Raw genomic sequence first — 21416 nt, 5'->3', positions numbered from 1 at the left:
TGAGAAATCGGAAAGAGGTCATGATGGAAAGATCGGAAGGGATGAGAGATCGGAAAGCAAGGATAGGATGAGACAACTTTCAATAACTGTCATCATAATCAAAGCCGAGGTAGTTAAAGCGTTGCAGGCGAGATCAAATCTTCGCCGCACGCCTCATTTGCAGAATCGCTCACATTACTGACAGGTGCCAGGACATTTCATGATAGTCCTATATATCTTGATCTCCATCGTTGATCTTACTTGTAAGGACGAGTTCGGAGCCCTTGGATCAAAGAGAAGACGACAAGACCGGCGCCTTTTATTCCCAGCCCTCGGATCTCCCTTGACAAGAAGATTTTGAGCCGTTGGATTAGAAAAGAGAAAGGACAAATATTCTGAATGAGAGCTCAGTCGTCCATTTTGATTCTCTTCAATTCTCAGGCATCAGATCATGTCCTTTAAAATCTAAACCTTCCATCTCCCTCAGAGGAAATCCTGACCCTTCATTGGGAGCACCCATTCCCTATAAATACCTGCATGCAATACTGTTGAAAAAAGGAAGGGTGGTGATTATAGTGGAAAGGCTCTGAAATTTGATTCAGTTTTGCTACTCTGCTATTTTTAAGCTTTCAAAATAGAAAAAATTCAGAAACTAGTTTTCTAAATTATTTTCTTTGAAGGAGTGTTAGACACTAAAACTCTTTATTTTTAGTTTGTTCATTACTCTGCGATACCCTCTCTTAGTTTCAGTTTTCATCATCTTTATATCCACTTTTATTTTCCAAGCTCAATCTCATTCAAACTCGGTTATTTTCATTTCGGATCGACTGCATTTTAACTTAGTACTCTTCATTTCAAGGCAAGCATTAGTCCCTAGACTATTAGCACGCAGCTCTACTATATTTGTGACTCCATAGTTGGTTCAATAGATTCAACTCCCTACAGGTGAGTGTTTAGACCGATGTTTTGCTAAGTGCTTGTTTTTATTTATTTTCTTTTCATGCTCGCAATTTTCGTCAAGTTTATGTTATGTTAAAGAACCCCACGAAGGTGGTTATTCTCTTGAGTTTGCCTTTTGTTCATCAGTTCATGTTATTTACTTATTTTTTAGCCTTTATCACCTTCAAATATAGGTGTTCTGGCCCCGAGTAACGTATAGGTAGTTTGATAAAATGTTAGTAGCTGTATCTTAACATGAGGGTTTCTTCAAAATAATGAAAGTTTGGATAATAAATCAGAGGAAAATTATGAAATCGAACCACTAGGCTAGCTCAGAATATAACTTGGTATAGTGGGAGATCGAGGTAAGATCGGATCCTAGACTAATAAACGGAAGAGATCGAATATTGCCTGTCAAAAAGTACTGGTAAGGCGATCACATAGGAGATCGGTAAAATTCAGTCTGTCTCCCCTACCTAGTTATAAGGTACCAACGGGTTAAGAGAAGCCTTATTCGGGTTCTCAGCGTCTTCGGATGCCAGAGCCCTTAGTCTAAGGTCTTTACGACATACGATCGCCGTTAGATCTCAAGAGGTCGGGGGAGAGTTCTTGCTTGATTCTCATTCAAACGAAAATAGGAGATCGGAGGAGAGTTCTTATCCGAGATCCTTCATTAAAACTTTAAAATTGCATATTAAAAGAGATCGGAGGAGAGTTCTTATCCGATTCTCAATCAAAAATTTTCATAAATATTTAAAGAGATCGGAGGAGAGTTCTTATCTGGTTCTCAATAAAAAATTTTCATAAATATTTAAGAGATCGGAGGAGAGTTCTTATTCGATTCTCAATCAAAATTTTAATAAACGCTTAAAGAGATCGGAGGAGAGTTCTTATCCGAAATTCCCCACTCAAACTTTAAGTAGATTACTCCTAGAGATCGGGAGAGGCTTTTACCCGGGTTCCCTTAAATTCAAACTAAAATAACACAATACGCAAAGTGATCCCCTAAACCAAAACCGCTACGCAACATCAACTCACTAAGGGTCGTCTCATGTACTTATGTATCTGGGTAACCCGAACTAGTGAAAAATCAAATTTTCTCTTTTATCTAAGGGATTAACATCATCATCCTAACCCCCCTAACTATCGGTTTTAATTTGCAAAGAGCAGGATGTTAAATCTATTTACCCTTATAAAGGGACGACGCGGGGTGCCTAACACCTTCCCCGCCCGTATATGGACCCCGAATCCATAATCTCTGTTTTTGAAGTGGTTTCATTTTAACTTATTTTCACAAATGGTTTTCTTTAATTTTTCACAAAATTAAAGTGGCGACTCCTCACTCTTTCCCACTTCGGTGAGTGTTCGTCCAGCCGACAGCAAAACACCTTGCGACATGGATGTTCCCTTCTTCAATTTCCTCTTTTTCTTCCTTCTTTCTTTGTTAAATCTCCTTATCAAGTGAGGGTGGTAAGGTTTTATGAAGTAATTATGGGAGAAATTGGAGTTTAGTCGGGATTTAAAAGCTTGAAGCAAGCTTTAATGGAGTTTTAGAAATGGAGAGGGAGAGTGAGAGTGAGGCGGCAACTTAGGGAAAAAAGAAGACTTTTTATTTTTTTTTTCTTTTCTTTTCTTTTTTTATGTCTTAGGAAGACCATAAATCAATTTAATTAAATTTATTAATTATAATATTTATGACATCATGCATGATGTCATCTCCCTTCACTTTTTCATTTTCTTTTTTTTTATTTATTTTTCTATTAGTTTTTTAATTTAATTTCCAACTCTGAAATTTTCTTTTCTCTGATTTTATTTGACAGTTAGGTCAGGAGTCAGCTCTCGGGGTCAATTGTCCAAATTGCCCCTCGCCAGTTCAACCCGATTTGTAAATAATTCAATATTTCTTTCTGCTCCCTAACCTAATTGTTTGACTGGCTTAACAGTTCTTTTTCGTGATTTTCTCTTTTTCACTGTGTTCATAATAGTCCTAAGGACCGCAGCATCACATTTTACGGTTCGAAATTTGAGTTTAAATCGACTTCGCAGTCTTTCCTGAGAAGGTCACCCATCGCTGTGACTCTCGGCTCGTTTAACTTCTTATGTTTTATTTTTCTTATTTATACTTAACTAATTGACAATTACTAATTATTTGTGTTTATGGCTTATCTAGTTGTCTTACGTGTGGTTCTAATCCCCTTAATTGTCCAGACCGACTCCGGTCACCGGAACAGTGAAATATACCAGGCTATACAAATAGGGGTGTTACACCAACACTCCCCCTTATGCCATTTCAGGCAATGCGGACATGCAGAAGATGCTGGGGCTGGTCCCCTGAACCCCGTCCCTGGAGAGCTGCCCACTGATGGTGTGGACTTACCTCTCCTAGGGGTGAATTGTGGCCTGGGCCCCTGAGACTGACCCTGACCTTGAGGTTGACCTAAACTCTGTGCAGGTGGACCTTTGAACTTCTTCCCAGGTGAAGGAGATGAACTAGATTGACCCGTGCCCCTCTTCTGCTGTCTCTCTCTTTTGGTCTGTTAACTTATTCTAACCTTTTCAACTTTTATAGCAACTTCCACTAACTTGGTGAAGTCTGTGATTCTCAAGGCAGTGATTATGATCTTTATATTGTCATTTAATCCCTCTTCAAATCTCTTACACCTTTCGGCTTCATTAGGGACTATCTCCCTTCCGTAGTGGCTCAGTCTGACAAATTCCTTTTCATACTCAGCCACTGTCAGCTGTCTCTGCCTCAGGTTAATGAATTCTCTTCTTCTCTCTTCCAGGTATACACTACCCACATACTTTTTCTTGAATACTGAGAGGAAGAAGTCCCAAGTTATTACTTCTGGCTGCACTTCACTAGACACTGTATCACACCATTGGGAGGCATCATCTTGCAACAGAGATACAACAGCTTCTAGATTTTGTTCTGGAGTGTAGTGGAGTTGTTTTAAAACCCTTCCTGTTCTATTCAACCAATTTTTTACTGCAACAGAATTATCTTCTCTATTGCCAAAGAAATCCACTGCTCCAAATTTTCTCAGTCTTTTCAAGTGTGATTTCTGTTGTGGAGGTGGTGGTGTTAGTGGCATTACCCCAGCCATTTGTCTGAAGAATTCGGCTATTTGCTGGAACATGATATGTGGAGGCTGAGCAGGCTTTACAGGAGCTGGTGGAGCAAGTTCTCTCCTACCCCCAGTCTCAGCTACTGCAGGTGGAGCATGACTCTCCACTTCCTCCTCAACTGCCCTCTGAGATGTGGGGTCCATATCCTAATCAAAATAACAAAGACAAACAGATCTGCATTAGTGTCACCTCGACTCTTACAAATGCAATGTATGGTATGGACTCAGTTTAGGCCTAGAAACGCCTAAACCGTGCTCTGATACCACTAAATGTGACACCCCTTACCTGTCTACAGTATGGTCGAGTAAGATATGTCACCTAGTGTACCGGAACACTCTATTTTATTTCAATTATTTTTATTCCTCCTAATTTATTTATTTTTCTAGTTATGAAGTATAATTCATGAAATATCATTCATTTAAGTCATTTATTGAAATCATAAATTTATATGAGGTTCCGCAAATTTTATAGAAACTCCGGCAGAGTTCCGGCTAAGAATGGAGAAAATAGTTCTTCGGAACCTGAGAAAAATACTTCCAAAATTCTCAATCAATCCCAAACTCCATTTCATCATCAAAATCTCAATATTTTTCAATTTCATTTCCATTTCTCAATCATTCATTTCATATGATATTCATGTAAAAGTCACTAATAAATATTCACTTTTTCATTCATAAACATAATTTTCACTGTTTACATTGATAACAAAATACATTACATGAGTTTCAATTTCACATGAGAAAGTAAAATTTAATTACAAAATATCAAAATAAAACCTATTGTCCTACCGATGCATTGATGACGGTGAGGTGACACGGATACTATGCAGTGCTGCAGAAGGTCTCACCCAGTTTGTGATCTACTAGGCTCTCGGTCGGTCTCTCCAGAACCTACGCGTGGCAAAAAGCAACGCGCTAAGCACTAATACTTAGTGGTGCCAATAATAAAATAAAAAGAAATAACAGAAAATAAATATGCAGTGCATGTTCATATATCTTATGCAGATAATTTTTCGATCATTATTAGTAATCTTATTTATTTTGTATTTGTTATATTCATAATTTCATTAAATTTATCCACTTTCATTTTTAATTGCCCAAGTAACCTATAATGGATGACTGGACTGGATAAATGGGTAAACTGGCACAGGGTATCAAGTAATTCGAGCCGTCACACCATCGGTCACATATGTATCTCCCGGTGTGCAACAGAACAGCTAATAAACTGTAATAACATTAGGCACAAGGCCAAGTATCAACACTATGTCAGAATGGCTAAAAGCCATGAAATCACAGAATGGCATAATGCCATGTGCAGTACTGCTAACTGAACCCTATTGGCACGCCAACCTATCCAAACCAATCTTGTTAGGTGTACTAGGGCATGTTACACTTTTAAACTTGTACAATTCTTGAAATTTAAGTTTAGGTATTACTATTCATTTCATTAGTCAACTAAAATGTTGACTTTTGCATAAGCAATAGGTACATTGGTTCTAATACTCCCAACATATCACATTTTGCATTCTAAAGTTGTTAGTATTGGTTGCCAATACCATTTCTAACCGTAGTGTTAGTTGTTCAAAATTTTCAGATTTCAAGCCTTGTGTTTACTGTTCCATTAGTCATTTTTACAGTGGGAATTTGGCAAAGTTATCAACATGAAAGTTGTTCCTTATTGTGTCTAGTTACATCTCTTTTTTTGAATCACTCCATTTGGAGTTTTGTATCTCAAGTTATGGCCTAAACACCATAACTGGCCGAATTGGACAGAATCCAAAATTCTGGGCAAAACTGATTCTGCCAGATTTGCTAACCTAAGTTTGGTTTGCAATTTGACTAGGTTATGGTCAGAATTTGGATTTGTGTTCCTCATGAAAGTTATAGGTCTATGTCTCAGCTTTCTTCTGGTAAAATTTCAGGTCAATTGGACCTTTCTACACTGAGTTATGACTACATTATTCATTTGGTCATTTTGCCCAGGCAGAAGGTAAGTCACCCGAATTAGGGTAATTTTTAGGTCAACTTGGTTTGGTTTTTTGGGCAAGGTTTCTATACCAAAGTTGTGCCATTATGTGTCTAGTTTCATATACAATTAGCCTTACACTAATTGAACCTCTACAATTCCATTTATAACTGCCCAAACCTGCTGGACTCATGCTCAGTCCTGTAGGTCAGCCAAGGCAGCTCACCCATACACAAATGCCAAGCCTCAACTCACTTAATTTCCTCATCATACACATTCAAATGGCCACTAATTGACCATTACAAGGTTAATGAACCATCACATGAGCAAACCCTAGAATTGTTCAAGTGTCTAATTTTTTTCATTTCCCACATGCACAATTCTTACATTTCATTTACTCAATTATGTTCAATCCCTCATCCACTACCAAAGGCTGCTCATAACCATTTTTCTACTAAGTAAAATCATCAACCTAGCTAACCCTAGCTGCCAAAATTTTAGGGTGCATACACACACTTGTTTATTTTATTTTCTTACCTTTCTTACACAATTCATGCCCTTAAACATGAATTAAAGCAAAAGGAACTAAGATTGGACACTAACCTTGAATGGAGCAGAATTTCAAGCTACCCAAACTTCTTTTTTTCTTCCTTTTTTGGCTGCCTAGAGGATGTTCAAGTTGCTAGGTTAATTTTTTGTGAAGCTAGGTAAGGGAGGATGTTCAAGTTGCTAGGTTAATTTTTTTGTGAAGCTAGGTAAGGAATTCAAGTGAAATTTGGTGAGCTAATGTTTTAATGGAGGTTTGGGTGGAAGGAGAGGGAAATAGGTGTTTTGTTGAAGGTGATGGCTACTGTTTTCCTTTTGATGTTTGCTGTATCCTTATCCCTTTTTATTAGTTAATTTAAGTGTTAGTTAAATGTAATTGGTGGGATTTGCTTAATGACATCATAATGATGTCATAAATGAGCTTTTTATCTCATTTCCTATTTTTTTTCTCTACTCATTTTTAATTTAATTTTTAAAAATATTTATTCACATTTTATGTCATAATAATTATTTACTTAACTGAACAAGTCGGCCAAAAATCACCTTTGAAGGTGAAAATGACCAAAATGCCCTCCATTTGGCTTAATAGATTAAAATTGTCTGTACTGATTGAAAAATTTTTCTAAATATTTTTTTGGCATTCTAATACCATAGAAACCTCAATGACCCTTCTCTGGAGTCCCAAAAATTATTTTATGAATTTTCCCTAGGGTCCAGGGCTCCTAGTTGCGAGAATCGCAACTTCCCGCTGGGTTACCCATCGCTAGGGCACCGACTCGTTTAACTTGGTTGTATTTTATTTCTAAATTTTTTTCTAAATTTTTCTTATTAATATTTGAGTTAATTATGATTCCTCACTTTAGTTTAAATATTTTTCTGGACGTTCTAGCTGTTCGGACCGACACCGGTCACCGAAGCAATAGAATGTACGGAGTTGCTACAGGGGGGTGTTACACTTTGGTATGAAGATTTGTAAAGGGCTTTTGTCTCTTGCATTTAAAAGAGAAAAATAGTAGAGTGAAGACTCAAAGTGGGATATCTGAGAGAGTAGATGTAGGCTACTTAGACCAAACCACAATAAATTCAGTGTTCACTTTTCTCAACTCTTATTCTTTAAATTCATGCAATTTATTTCTGGTTGAGTTAATTTTGCTATCTTTGAAAGCGTCTGATTTCTTGATTTATCTCTTTGAATCTTGATATAATCACGCTTCGCTCTATTTCTTTGTGCTATGACTTGAATCAGTTTACTTCTCTATTGACTGAGTTCTGGTATATTCTACATGATCAATATACTGAATATACTTTTAATTAAATGAGCATCAATAGTTTATTTGAGTTATTTTATTCACTCACTTCACAACAGAGTACTTTATTGAATCAAGTCATAATTTTTTAAAAATGTTTTGAGCAAGAATCAAAAAATTATTTTAATCCAATTCACCCCCTCTTGAACATATTTGAGGCATCATAGTTTCCAAACAAAAGAATTAAGATATTTAATTCTTTGTGTCATACGTTATCAAATCAATAATAAAGAAAAAAAAGATAAAAAAATAATGACCAATAAATAAAGTTGAATCCAATTTTCTATCAAATGAAATAAAGAATCCGACTTGGTGACAATGTCAATGCTTAAAGCTCAATTAATTTAGTGAAAAAAAATTCAATTTAACTCACTTTCATTTTTTTTTTAATTTAATTTAAATTTTTAATTTAAATTTAATTTAACATAAAAATTAAAAAAAGAAATTGAGTTTTTTTTTAATTTTGAATTTAAATTAAAAAAGTAAGAAATTTAGTTAAAAATAAATTAAATTTCTTAATTTTTAATTTAAATTAAAAATTAAGAAATTGAATTTATAAATTTTAAATTTTAGGCTAATTTAAGATTAAATTAAAATTTATAAATTAATTTAGATAAAAAATAAAAATAGTTAAATTTAACCGACAAATTCAACAATTTGCCGAAGCAAAAACCAGAAGAGCGAGGGTGGGTCGGGTGCGTGATATTTTCATTCAAATCCTATTTTCAAACGCCCACCATACTGACTAAAGCTTGAAGCTCCAAGGAGACCTCGCGTTCATATTTAAGCTTTCTAAACCCCCTACTCAGGAGGTAGTTGACACTCTGCCACCACTCCACTTCATTTACAGCCCCAGGCTACCCTTCCTCTCTCTGACCGGAAGCTCAACCTTCTCCGCAATGACTCCCACTGGAATTCTCGCCGGTCTCTTCCTCCTTTTAGCCTTGTACTGTGGCATTGACCCTCTTAAGCACAGTGCTATCTCAGAATTCCCAGACTTCAAGGCCGTGAAAGTTGACATGCCGGACTGGTCATTGGTTCCTACCGAGAAAGACAAGGATAACTTACTGCAAAGATCTGAAATTAAGTTTCTCAATCAAGTTCAAGGCCCTGAGAGTATCGCCTTTGACCCTCTTGGCCGGGGGCCTTACACTGGTCTTGCGGATGGGAGAATCGTGTTCTGGGATGGTCATAAATGGATTGATTTTGCTTATACTTCACCTTATAGGTCAGTTCTTTTGGAATTTTTTTGTTGAATTATGTTCTGTGATGCAGCTAAAATTAGATGATTTTGGATGTATTGAAATATTTTTGATAATTTTGTTTTGTTTTTTTGTACTTAGGAGTTGAACACTTATTGAAGGGTTTTGTTGTTGCAGGAATTGTTTTTAGGTTGTGTATTTGGAACTATAGGTGAATTTATTTATGTGGATTTTTGCTTCTTTTGGGTTTATGTTTTTCTCTGTAGAAATGTGAGTTTTGTTATTGTGATCATATTTTGGTAGGTTTAGTTTTGGTATTTGATAGACAGAATGTGTAAAGTTAACCAAAAGTGAGATTCCTAGCTCGTGGATGTTTAGTTTACCCTAATTGTTGCTGTTTTCAAAAATCTGTAAGGGTGCTTTCATCTGTATATTATTACTAATTATCAATTACTATGGATGAAAAGCAAATGATCTGCAATTGGCAAGGACTAATCAATGCACAAATTTTCTATTTGAATTAATTAAATGGTCTATATGATATTTAACTAAAAATGTGTATAGTGCATAAATTCTTATAATGTTCATGGTCCTCTGCCTATTGATTTGTAAATTGAATTAGTAAATATTATTTCGGCAAAGAAAATTTATAATTGTATATGATGCCTGAATTTTCTTTGACCAGCTAATGAATTTTACTATATTTGACTATTGTTTGAATTATACAGGTCTAGTTCCAATTTTTGGCTTTTGCTTGTAGCTAAAAATATCACTGTACCTGTGTTCAAGGTTTCTGGTTATCTTTGGAATTGTGCTCTTGACTAATCTTTTTTTATTTTTGGCAACTTTTATTTGGGGTTCAGATCAGAAATTTGCAACCCAAAACCATCACCTTTGAGTTATTTGAAGAATGAGCACATTTGTGGCAGGCCTTTGGGGCTTCGATTTGATAAGAAAACCGGTGATTTATACATTGCTGATGCATATTTTGGGCTGTTGAAGGTGGGGCCAGAAGGTGGCTTGGCAACATCACTAACAACTGAAGCAGAAGGGATCCCACTGCAGTTTACCAATGATCTAGACATTGATGATCGAGGGAACATTTATTTCACAGATAGTAGCACTCAATACCAGAGGAGGTAGGCTTTTGGTGATTTTACTCATTGGCTGTAATTGCATTTGATATTTATTTCCCTTTAGTGCATGTAACACTAACAGAATGCTGAGAACAACTTTGTTATGTGACCATGTCAGGACCATCCAAATGCCACTCACCTTTTGTGACAGGAAACAGTTTATTGAGAGATTTCTCATCGTGTTTCTATATTGAAGATGCTATAATAAAATGCCGCTTAAGCTGTGGTATGTAGAAAGAGAATAGAATGCAGTTGAGAAGAAATTATAATCTTGACTAAGGAGGGTGACCCATTTATTAAGCTGGAGGACATCTAGATATGTAATTATGCCTTGTGTTTACCCTGATTTTCGTTTTTGGATTTCTAATCCCTAACTCGTCATTCCTGCTTATTCTTTTCCTCAAATTGGACTGCCAGACTTTCTTTTTTTTTTGAGCTGGATTACAGACCTTGTTACCGCTAGTTTCCTAACCATGTGACTGTTATAAGCCTCACTTCTTGATTACATCAAATGCCACACATTATAGTCTGTCGTTTATTCTGATCCAATTAAATCATGTGCAAATTCATTAGTCCAATTTGTCTAAAAAGTCACCCTTTGTCTTAAGCTTGCTTTTATACCATTATAGAGAACTCTTGGTGTTGCTTATAGTCTTCCTTGTGTTAAGTGCTATTATATGGTTATCATGCATTACTTTTACACCATAGTATCTTTCAGGAACTTCATGCAATTGGTTTTTTCTGCCGATGATAGCGGGAGGGTTCTAAAGTACAATCCAATTACAAAGGAAACCACTGTCCTTGTAAGGAATCTTCAATTTCCAAATGGTGTGTCCTTAAGCAAGGATGGTACCTTCTTTGTTTTCTGTGAAGGATCCCTTGGCAGGTGAGTCTGCTTCTCTTTTCATCTATGCTATTATACAATGCCAAAAAACTATGTTTGGTGTCCTCTAAATTATTCTAACCCTTACAATACTTTGCAATGTATTTTATTTTGTGTAATGATTTCTCAAGTCATGAAATTTTGTAGTCAAAGATAAAATAAGATCCTAAAAGTTCATTAAATTATCCATTATCTTACCTAAATCTAGAAAATCAACATGTTGAACATGGAACAACTTATTAAGAAATAATTGGGATGGAGAATATCATATGGTATGATTGAGCATACATATGAAGGTTTGTCCTGCATCTTCTCTAAACCCAAAATTGGCAGGATCTACCATAGGTGACTCCATAACTTACACACATGGGCTACATGTATGGCTATTTGACCTGTACTTTTTTTTGAGTATGGTAGCTAGCTCAAAGATCATGTATATTAACATAGATATAGACATGCACGCATACCACTAATAGCAACGTATAAGAGCTATTTTGTAAGGACATTTTTATATTACTACTGACCCCGAGAAAAAGGCTGGTGCATTGGTTTGAGATGAGGTATTTGAGCTATATATATGGTTTGAGCAAATCTCCTACCCTTAAGCTAGATTTTGGGATGGAGTTTGGTCTGGTTCATTTTCTCTACATGATATCAGAGCGGAGGTCACAGGTTCGAATCCTTGGCCGGCGGTGCGGTGGGGATTGTTGGTACTAGGTGGGGATAACATGGTGGGCTAGCATCCTGCCTAGATATCTTTAGCCCATGGCGCTTGGGCTACTATTCTATAAGGGGTTAGCGTTGCACCTCTGCTAAGAGCTTAAGCTGTTGGCATAATAGTAAGTGTTTCATCCTACAACTAGATGAGGTATTTGAGTTATATATATCATAGTTATTAAATTCGGACCGAACCGGCTGGTTGAATCGGTTCGAGTTTGTAATTGAACTAGACAAGAAAGTGACCCGGTGTGACCCGATCAACCCGGTGTGACCCGGTCAACCCTCCTGTTGAACTGGTGAACTGGTGTGATCCAGTTGACCCGATTGGCTCTTAATAGAATTTTTTTTTTTAGTATTGGTATTGAGAATTAAACTCAAAACCTTATTAAAAATCTTTAAAATAAAAATAAATTGAGGTAACTTGATAGTTATGTGTTTTTTTTTACTTTGAGATATTTATTTTTTTACATATATTTAATATTTTATAAATGTTAAAAAGAGCATTATACATTTATATAAATTTTTATACATTATATTACTTGAATACTTTTATATAAAATTTAAAAACACTATTAAATTAAATATAACTTAATAAATGTTAAAATTTCATTTAAATAATTAAAATTTAATTAATTATATTTATTTATTTGTTTATATTAATGGTTATTATATTTAATTAATTTTTAATTAAATTATATATATTTAGTTAATTTTTAATGACTCATTGGTTGAATCATTGATCCACTGGTTGAACCATTGACCTATTCACCCGGTTCCTTCGTTGGGTCAACTCTCAGGTTGGGTTTAATAACATTAATATATATGACTTGGGCAAACCTCCGCCCTTTGAGCTAGCTTTTTGTTAAAGATTAGATCTGAAATAGTATTTGAAATAGAGAGATTAAGCAGAATTATAGAAGATTGGATGAGAAGAGAATAGAGATTAGATGAGAAAAGAATAGAAAATATTGAAGAAGAGAAAAATATTTCTATTATTGATTCTTGAATGAATGAATACAGGAAAAGACTTCCCTTTTATACAAGAGAAGTGTAACTGCTTGTACAACAGAGCAGTATAATTGCCCCTAACAAATAGTAGAAAAGTCAATTACTAAAGTATCTTTTCCCTCCAAAATCTTAGCTACCCAACTCTCACTACTTATTACTATTCTTCTTCCTCTTCCTATAATATGTATGATAACCCCACCAAATGGTATCTTCTTGTCCCCAAAAGGATTGAAACTCAAAAAATTGAGAAAGATTAAAGGTCTGATCCTCCCAGGTAGCTTCTTTTTCAAGTAAATTCTTCCACTTGACGAGTCCTTGAAGAACTTGTTGATCATGCCTGGTAATTATTCTGATATGCAAAACCTTTTCTAGAGCCACTATCACTTTATCATCTTGGAAAAGAGGTAGATCCCGAGCAATCACAGTATTGTCTCCAACCTTTTTCTTTAATAACGAAACATGGAACACAGGATGAATAGTGGAATTAGGGGGTAGTTTTAGTTTGTAAGCCACAGTACCAACTTTAGCTTCCACCTGAAAAGGCCCATAATGCCTTGCTGCCAGCTTGAAGTTCTTCCTTAAAGCTATAGAACTCTGCCTATAGGGTTGTAATTTGAGATACACCCAATCCCCCAATTCAAAACTTCTTTCAGACCTCTTTTTATTAGCATATTGTTTCATTTTATTCTGTGCTGCTAACAAGTTATCTTTAATAAGCTGATACATATGTTGTCTATCTTGCACAAAATCAGTCACTGCACCTATTGAAGTATTCTCAAGAGGCAGTAAAGTCAATGGAGCTTGCTTGTAACCATATAAAGCTTCAAATGGAGACAACTTCAAGGCACTATGATGGCTGGTGTTATATCATCACTTAGCTAAAGGAAGCCATATAACCCAAGAATGAGGTGCTTGATAACAAAGACACCTCGAATACCCTTCAAGACTCTGATTTAATCTCTTAGATTGGCCATCTAACTGAGGGTGATAGGCTGTACTATAAGCAAACTTAGTCCCCATCATTTTAAACAAATCTTTCTAGAATAAACTTGTAAAAATCTTGTCTCTATGAGTGATAATAGAAACAGGAAGGCCATGGAGCTTAAAAATAGTATCCAAAAACAATTTAGCAACAGTTGAGGCTATGAAAGGATGTTGCAATGGAATGAAGTGCCCATACTTTGTAAATATGCAAATCACCACCAGAATAGTATCCTTGCCTTGAGATTTTGGTAGTTGCTCCACAAAATCCGTTGTAACATGCTGCCATGCCTGAGTTGGAATAGGTAAAGGTTGTAAAAGCCCTGGAGAGGCACGTGTTTTTGTTTTACACATAGCACAAGTATCACAGCTTTTAATCCAGTCCACCATTGATTTCAACATACCAAGCCAGTAAAAATGTCTGCTCAATCTCACAAAAGTAGCATTAATTCCAGAATGGCTTCCCCAATGAGAATTACGGTAAAGAACCAACAAATGCTCTCTCAAATTACCATTGATGCCCACATACAACCTATCCTTATAGAATAACAATCCATTTTTATAGGAATAACTAGGGTGGGCTTGCTCATCTATTGACAGGTGAGAGATGAATTCAATAGCTTTAGCATCCCCTTCATAGCTATGAATCAATTGTGCCATCCAAGTATGCTACAATGAAAAGTGTAAAGCATAAAGTTAACCATCCACTACTGCAAGTTTCCTTAATAAGGCATCAAAAACTTTGTTTTCCACCCTCCTTCTTTATATAATTTTATATTGCAGCCCTAATAATTTGGAAACACCTCTCAATTGCAAATTAGTGTGCAACCTTTGCTCCAGTAAATGTTTGATACTCTCTCATGGTCAGTCTTAATAAAGAATGGCCCTTGCTCTAGGTAATGTCTCCATTTAAAGACAGCAAAAGTAATGGCTAGCGGCTCTCTCTCATAGACTGATAGTGCTTTAGTTCGTGGGCCAAAAGCCTTAGAGATAAAGGCTATAGGATGTCCATTTTGCTTCAAAATTGCCCCCTTGCCTGACCCACTAGTATCAGTTTCAACAATGAAAGGTTTATTGAAATTTGGAAGTGCTAGAACTGGAGCTTGAGACATGGCTATTCTGAGGTGATTAAATGCTCTTTGAGCTATCTCACCCCACTGAAAATCATCTTAAGCATGTCAGAGTGGTTTATTGATAATGCCATAGTGTTGAACAAATTTTCTGTAATACCCAGTTAATCTCAAAAAACTCCTCAACTCTTTGACTGAAGTTGGTACTAGCCAAGACAGAACAACTTTAATCTTGGTAGGGTCTGTTGCTACCCCTTACCATGATATAATATGGCCTAAATAATCAATTTTAGCCTTGCCAAATGAATGTTTACTAAGTTTTGAAAACAATTGTTACTGCTGCAAAACTTGAAAGACTAATTTCAAATGGTGCAAATGTTGTTCCCAAGATGAGTTATAGATCAAAATATCATCAAAGAACACTAATACAAACTTGCTCAAATTAGGCTTGAAGATGTAGTTCATGAGTGCTTGAAATGTTGCAAGGGCATTTGTTAGCCCAAAGGGCGTGACAGTAAATTCATAATGCCCATGATGTGTTTTAAAAGCTGTTTTGTGAATATCAGAAGGATTCATCTTAATCTGATGGTATCCAGCTTTTAAATCAATCTTAGAAAAGATTGAAGCACCATGAAACTCATCTAGAAGATCATCTATAATAAGAATTGGGAACTTGTCTTTAATGGTAAGATCATTCAACTTCTTGTAGTCAATGCAAAATCTCCAAAAATCATCTTTCTTCTTGACAAGTAGTACTGGAGAAGAATATTGACTAGTGCTAGGCTGAATGATCTCATTTTGCAACATTTCATCCACAAGTTTCTCTATTTCTGTCTTCTGAAAATGTGGATATCTATAAGGTCTAATATTGACAGGCAATGTTGAAGGTTCCAAGGGAATTGAATGGTTGTGACTTCGGAAAGGTGGCAGGCCTTTTAGATCCTCAAAAATCCCATGATACTCATCCAATAATGACTGCTATTCAACTGAATAAGAACTTGAGGGTGCTGCAGTACCTTGAAATGCAACTGAATTACTTGAGGATACTGCAGTATTTGGAATTATTAAAGAATATGACTCAGAAACTTGTATACAAAACAAGGGAGTTTGAAAATCCTTCCCCTACTTATGTAAAAGTTGTTGACAACTTATACGATTCAGTAACTTAGAGTGAAAATCACCAATTCCCTGCAAAGTTATTGATTTCCCATCCTTCTTAAAACTGATCTTTGAATTCTGAAAGTCAAATAGAATGGGATTACATGTTTTCATCTAGTCAACTCCTAAGATCATATCAAAACTTCCCATTTCCAGCAACCTCAAGTCAAAACTGAAAGAGTATTGCTGAATCTTCTAGCTAAATGCAGGGCACACACTATTGCTTGCAATCTTTCTGCCATCTGCTACTGTAACAGATATTGCAGGGACTTTCACCAATGGAACCTTCAATTCACTTGCTACTTTAGCATCCAAAAAATTGTGAGTACTACCATTGTCTATCAAAATCAGTAACTCCCTATTTTGATGCCTCCCAATGACCCTTATAGTTTCAAAATCCTTGAATTCCCTCAATAGCATGGACTGAAAGAGTTACTGCCTCTACATTATTAGGTATATCCCCTTCCATTACGTCATGCCATTCCTCCTCTCCTTCCTCTAATCCTTGCAATTGAAAAACTTCTCCTTCTTTTTCAGACATTTGCAAGGACATTAATGTTTTTGCTTGCATTGATGGCTAGGGAAATATTTTTCTCTGCATTTAAAGCAAGGTTTCGGCTGTCTGATGGAGTTAGAAGCATTGGAACTGGTGGAATTGAGTTTAATAGCTGGTTGACTGACAGAAGATTGGCTAGTGGCAGGTAAAGTTCTCTGTGCAAACTAATTTTGATTAGTGGAATTAGGTTGTTTCAGATTGGAATTCTGGTCTGCATTAGGTGGTTTAGGGGCATAAGGATATTGTTGAGAATTTTGAATAATTCTATAGGTAGTAGGTAATAAAGACAAAGAATTATTAGGTCTATAATTGCTTTGGTAAGGTCTAGAATAGGCATTAGGTTTTTTGGTTTTATTCAAAAGCTGCTCTTGCAATCTTGCAGTTTCAATAGCTTGAGAAAGAGTTGTTGGTTTTAACATTTTGACCATAGGTCGAATGTCATCCCTCAATCTACTTGCAAAGCAAGACAGAAAATAGGTTTCTCCTAAATGAGGCATTTCCCTTTCCAATCTAATTTTAATGTCTTCAAATTTGTCTTAATACTCTTTAAGTGTACCTTCTTGCCTTATTCTCATAAATTCTTCAATTATATCCCCCAATCCTTCATCTCCAGATCTACCATGCAACTCCTTTTCAAAATCTTCCCAAGAATGTCCTCCATCCCCCTTAATCCAGTTATGATGCCATGAATCAGCCCTATCCACCAAAAATAAACTTGCTATTCCCACCTTTTGATCCTTAGGAACATCATATACTTCAAAGTATTTAATACATTTCCTAAGCCAAGCCCTAGGTTCTTTGCCATCAAAAGTAATCAACTTAACTTTGGGCAAAAATTTGGACATTCCTTCAACTTCAGTCGTAGATCCAACACTATTAGCCCCTCTCTGACTTGGATTAATGTTCTCCTTTGGCACAGAAAGAATTCCCCTTCCTCCAAGAGTAGCCATAGAAGTACCAGCTTCCTCATTGCCTTCATGTTGGTTTCCTTTGGCTTTCTCAGCCAAATTTGCACCAAACAAGGATCGGAACTCCTCCAGGATAATTTTCACAGTATCAATTGCAGATTGCTTGATTTCCTCTCTTAATTCTATTTTAGATTGCTTGATTTCCCTGCGCAATTCCTCCTTATTCTTCTTAAAATCCTTCTGTAAAACCCTAACTTGTTCCTCCAACTCTGAAACCTTATATTCTTGAGTAACTGTCTCAGATCTAGTCATCTTGCAACACTCTAGATCTGAAATTGGCTGTTTCCCTTACGCTACAAGCTCTGATACCAAATTGTTAAAAATTAGTCTTGAAATAGTCTATGAAATAGAGAGATTAAGCAGAATTATAGAAGATTGGATGAGAAAAGAATAGAAAATATTGAAGAAGAGAAAAATATTTATGTTATTGATTCTTGGATGAATGAATACTGGAAAAGACTTCCCTTTTATACAAGAGAAGTGTAACTGCTTGTACTACAGAGCAGTATAACTGCCTGTACTACAGAGCAGTATAACTGCCTCTAACAAACAATAGAAAAGTCAATTACTAAAGTATATTTTTCCTCCAAAATCTCAGCTACCCAACTCTCACTACTTATTACTATTCTTCTTCCTCTTCCTATAATATGTAACACTTTTGGGGTGGAGTTAGACCTAATTCATTTTCTTTACATAGTATCAGAGCCCACTCTGCTTTAATGTTAGGTCATCCGCGAATGTGTTTGCTTGCAAACATCACGTTTTAAATGTTCATGCTTGGGCGTGAGGGGGTGTGTTGTCCCACATTGATTTGGAATAAGGTGTTTGTACTATATATAAAATTTAGGCAAATCTCTTCCCGTTGAACTAGCTTTTGGGGTGGAGTTAGGCCCGGTTCATTTTCTTTACATGGTTATAGAGAAAATAGACTGGGTTTAACTACACCCCAAAAGTTAGCTCTGATACCATGTAGAGAAAATGGTCCGGACTTAATTCCTCCCTTGAGCTAGCTTTTATGATAGAGTTAGGCCTGGTCCATTTTCTCTATATGGTATTAGGGTCTACCCTATTTTAATGTTGGGTCACTTGCAGATGTGTTTGCTTGCAAATTTCATGCTTCAGAATATGCCTAAACGTGAGGGGATGTGTTATCCCACATCGGTTTGGGATGAGGGATTTGAGCTATTTATATGACTTGGCCAAATCTCTTCCCCTTAAACTAGCCTTTGGGGGTGGTGTTAGACACGGTCCATTTTCTCTACTTTATCAAAGACTGCCTGAGGCGCAAACCGCATAGGGTGCAACCTCGAGTAGTGAAAGGCAATCGGCCTCACAAAAGCGCACCTTCGCACTCCCGAGTGATGCCAGGTGAGCATACAAGAAAAAGTAGTTTTTTTTTTTTCCTTTCTGGTCTTAAACCCAACTGCTAACCACCAAAGGAAAGGAAAGGAAAGGAAAACAAAAGAAAAGAAAAGAGGAGTAAAAAAAAGAAGCAACAGCAGCAGCTAACCTTTGATCTCCAACTCCACTTATGTTTTAAATCTTACTGATTTCTTCTTCTTCTTCTTTTTCTTCTTTTTATTTTTACTCATCTCTCTCTCTCTCTCTCTCTCTCTCTCTCGCATCCAGCTGCTCTTTTTTTTTATTTCCTCTTTCATGCCATTTCTTTCATCCATCTTCTGCTATGGCCTTCTACTCATGTGCTGGTTTCCTTTTTTTATTTATTATTTTTTTCATTTTGTCTAAATTTCTTAATTTGTTTACTATTTACTGTGATAGTACGATGACATGCTATTACTCTCAATTTTTATTAGCTTTTAGTTTTATATTTGATTGCTATTATAAATTATTAGTTTGTGTTATTATAATTGGCATTATGTTATTGTTACTATAGATTGGGTTTATTTTATTATAAATTATTAGTTTGTGTTATTATAATCGGGATTATGTTATTAATATTATAAGCTATTAGGTAAATTAGGTTTATGCTATTATAACTTATTTATGTAAACATATATTATGTGCATATTTATAATTTTTTTAATTTTTAAACATTTTTTTAAAATTTTTGTGCCTTGCCTCATTTGGGTGCAGGCCTGCGCCTTACGCCTAGGCTCCACGACACCTTGGTGTCTTGGTATACCTTGAGCCTTTAATAACTATGGTTGGCACTCCATAATTTGTGAAGGTTGCGACAAAAATACTGCCTTTGCTTTGTGAAAATTTGTGATAAAATATCACGTTTGGTATTTGCTGTATTGGCATTAGATGTTGTTGCATTTTAGCGTGCCAGACTTTCTACCTTTGTATTTTTCCTTTTGCAAATATAATCATGTTCCCACTCCACTCAATTTTCAGTGGAGATATTTATATTTTTGTTCAAATTTTTGCACTGAGCAATACTGTATTTAGGCAAATTACTATGTGTACTATATGCAAGACAAATTGAGTTTTAAGTCCTGTTGTCAGCTGTGATTCTTGAGGGAATTCAAAAGCAATTTTCCTATTCTTCACGTTCTATGCCATCAGGAGACCTTTTTGGGCATCTGAAATAATATTATTATTCATCATTCAGGATTCAATGCAGCTATTTTTCTCATTCTCTACTGGTACTCATTCAATACATTTAAATGCAGATTGCGCAAGTACTGGCTGAAAGGCGAGAAAGCAGGGACTTCAGAAGTATTTGCCATCTTACCAGGATTTCCTGACAATGTCAGGACAAATGCAGAGGGCAACTTTTGGGTAGCAGTTCACTGTCGTCGTACCTTTTATAGTTACATGTGTGCAAGATACCCTAAACTGAGGATGTTCTTGCTCAAGCTTCCAATTCCAACCAAGATCCAGTACCTGCTTCACATTGGGGGCCGGCTTCATGCAGTGGTCGCTAAATACAGTCCAGAAGGTAAGCTTTTGCAGGTTTTGGAGGACAGTCAGGGGAAGGTTGTCAAAGCAATTAGTGAAGTGGAAGAGAAGGATGGGAAACTGTGGATGGGGAGTGTTCTGATGCCTTTTGTTGGAGTTTACAAATTGGCTTGAGGTAGAAGGAAGATGTCATTTTAGAAATAGCTAGTTCCTTGTGCCCTTTCAGTCTTCGTTTGCTGTAGAATCATGTTGAAATGTGTCGCGAAATTGTGGAATCTGTTCCAGGGTTTTTACTCATAATTTTAGCAATATGTGTACTGATATCTTCCTTTGCATTTGATTTAACTACTTACTATGTTGTGAATTCTGAGGCCATGCAAAAATCAGTATTTTCAGGCAATAACTAGGCTGCGACTAGTTGGCCATGAGCAGTCGTAAACGAACTCATGCGGGGAAAATTTGTGCTTCAAAGACTCTGCTGTATGAACTCTGACAATTTCAGTTCCTTGGATATCAATTTACCAAATGATTGTGATTATCATCATTCACGAAACTTATTTTAATAGAAAAGTTTAATGCTTTTTAACAATGCCATCGAGTTATGCTTAGAACATTAATGAAGTGCCTTTACTTTGAGCCAATTGAAGAGGCATATTAGGCACTGAACCCTACTGAGGCTTTTGAGTACCGGGGAGTTGCAGCCAAGGAAATCTAACTTCGTAAAATTTTATTATTTAGGAAATTTAATTAGTAATAATTTTATTATTATTTAGTTAATAATATTTAATTTTATTAAAAAAAATGAGTTGGTTTGGATTTCTAATTAGTATTGATTTAGTAGTATTATTTTTATCATTTAAGAATTCTATTAATTAGGAAGTAGTAATTTTTTTTTTTAATTTTAAATGTTTGAATTGATTTGAAGTTTCTAACTAGTATTGAATTAATTTTTTCTTCTATTTTAAAATTTTTAATCGTAGAATTAATAGGATTAGTTATTATAT

The 21416-nt window shown here is 35.8% G+C and overlaps 1 protein-coding gene across 1 annotated transcript; it reads left to right on the top strand.

Moving 5' to 3' along the window:
• Window positions 1–8553: 8553 nt before the first annotated feature.
• On the top strand, window positions 8554–20776 carry LOC110639414 (protein STRICTOSIDINE SYNTHASE-LIKE 3). The gene is made up of 4 exons (XM_021790350.2): window positions 8554–9093; window positions 9931–10206; window positions 10922–11089; window positions 20184–20776. The coding sequence occupies exons 1-4, from the start codon at window positions 8765–8767 to the stop codon at window positions 20584–20586; spliced, it is 1176 nt and encodes a 391-aa protein (XP_021646042.1). The 5' UTR covers window positions 8554–8764; the 3' UTR covers window positions 20587–20776.
• Window positions 20777–21416: the final 640 nt, after the last annotated feature.

Source organism: Hevea brasiliensis, chromosome 6 (genome assembly GCF_030052815.1).
Source record: "Hevea brasiliensis isolate MT/VB/25A 57/8 chromosome 6, ASM3005281v1, whole genome shotgun sequence".
Lineage (NCBI taxonomy): Eukaryota > Viridiplantae > Streptophyta > Magnoliopsida > Malpighiales > Euphorbiaceae > Hevea > Hevea brasiliensis.
Note: the sequence above shows the minus strand (reverse complement) of the source record. Positions and strands in the feature narration are given on the sequence as shown.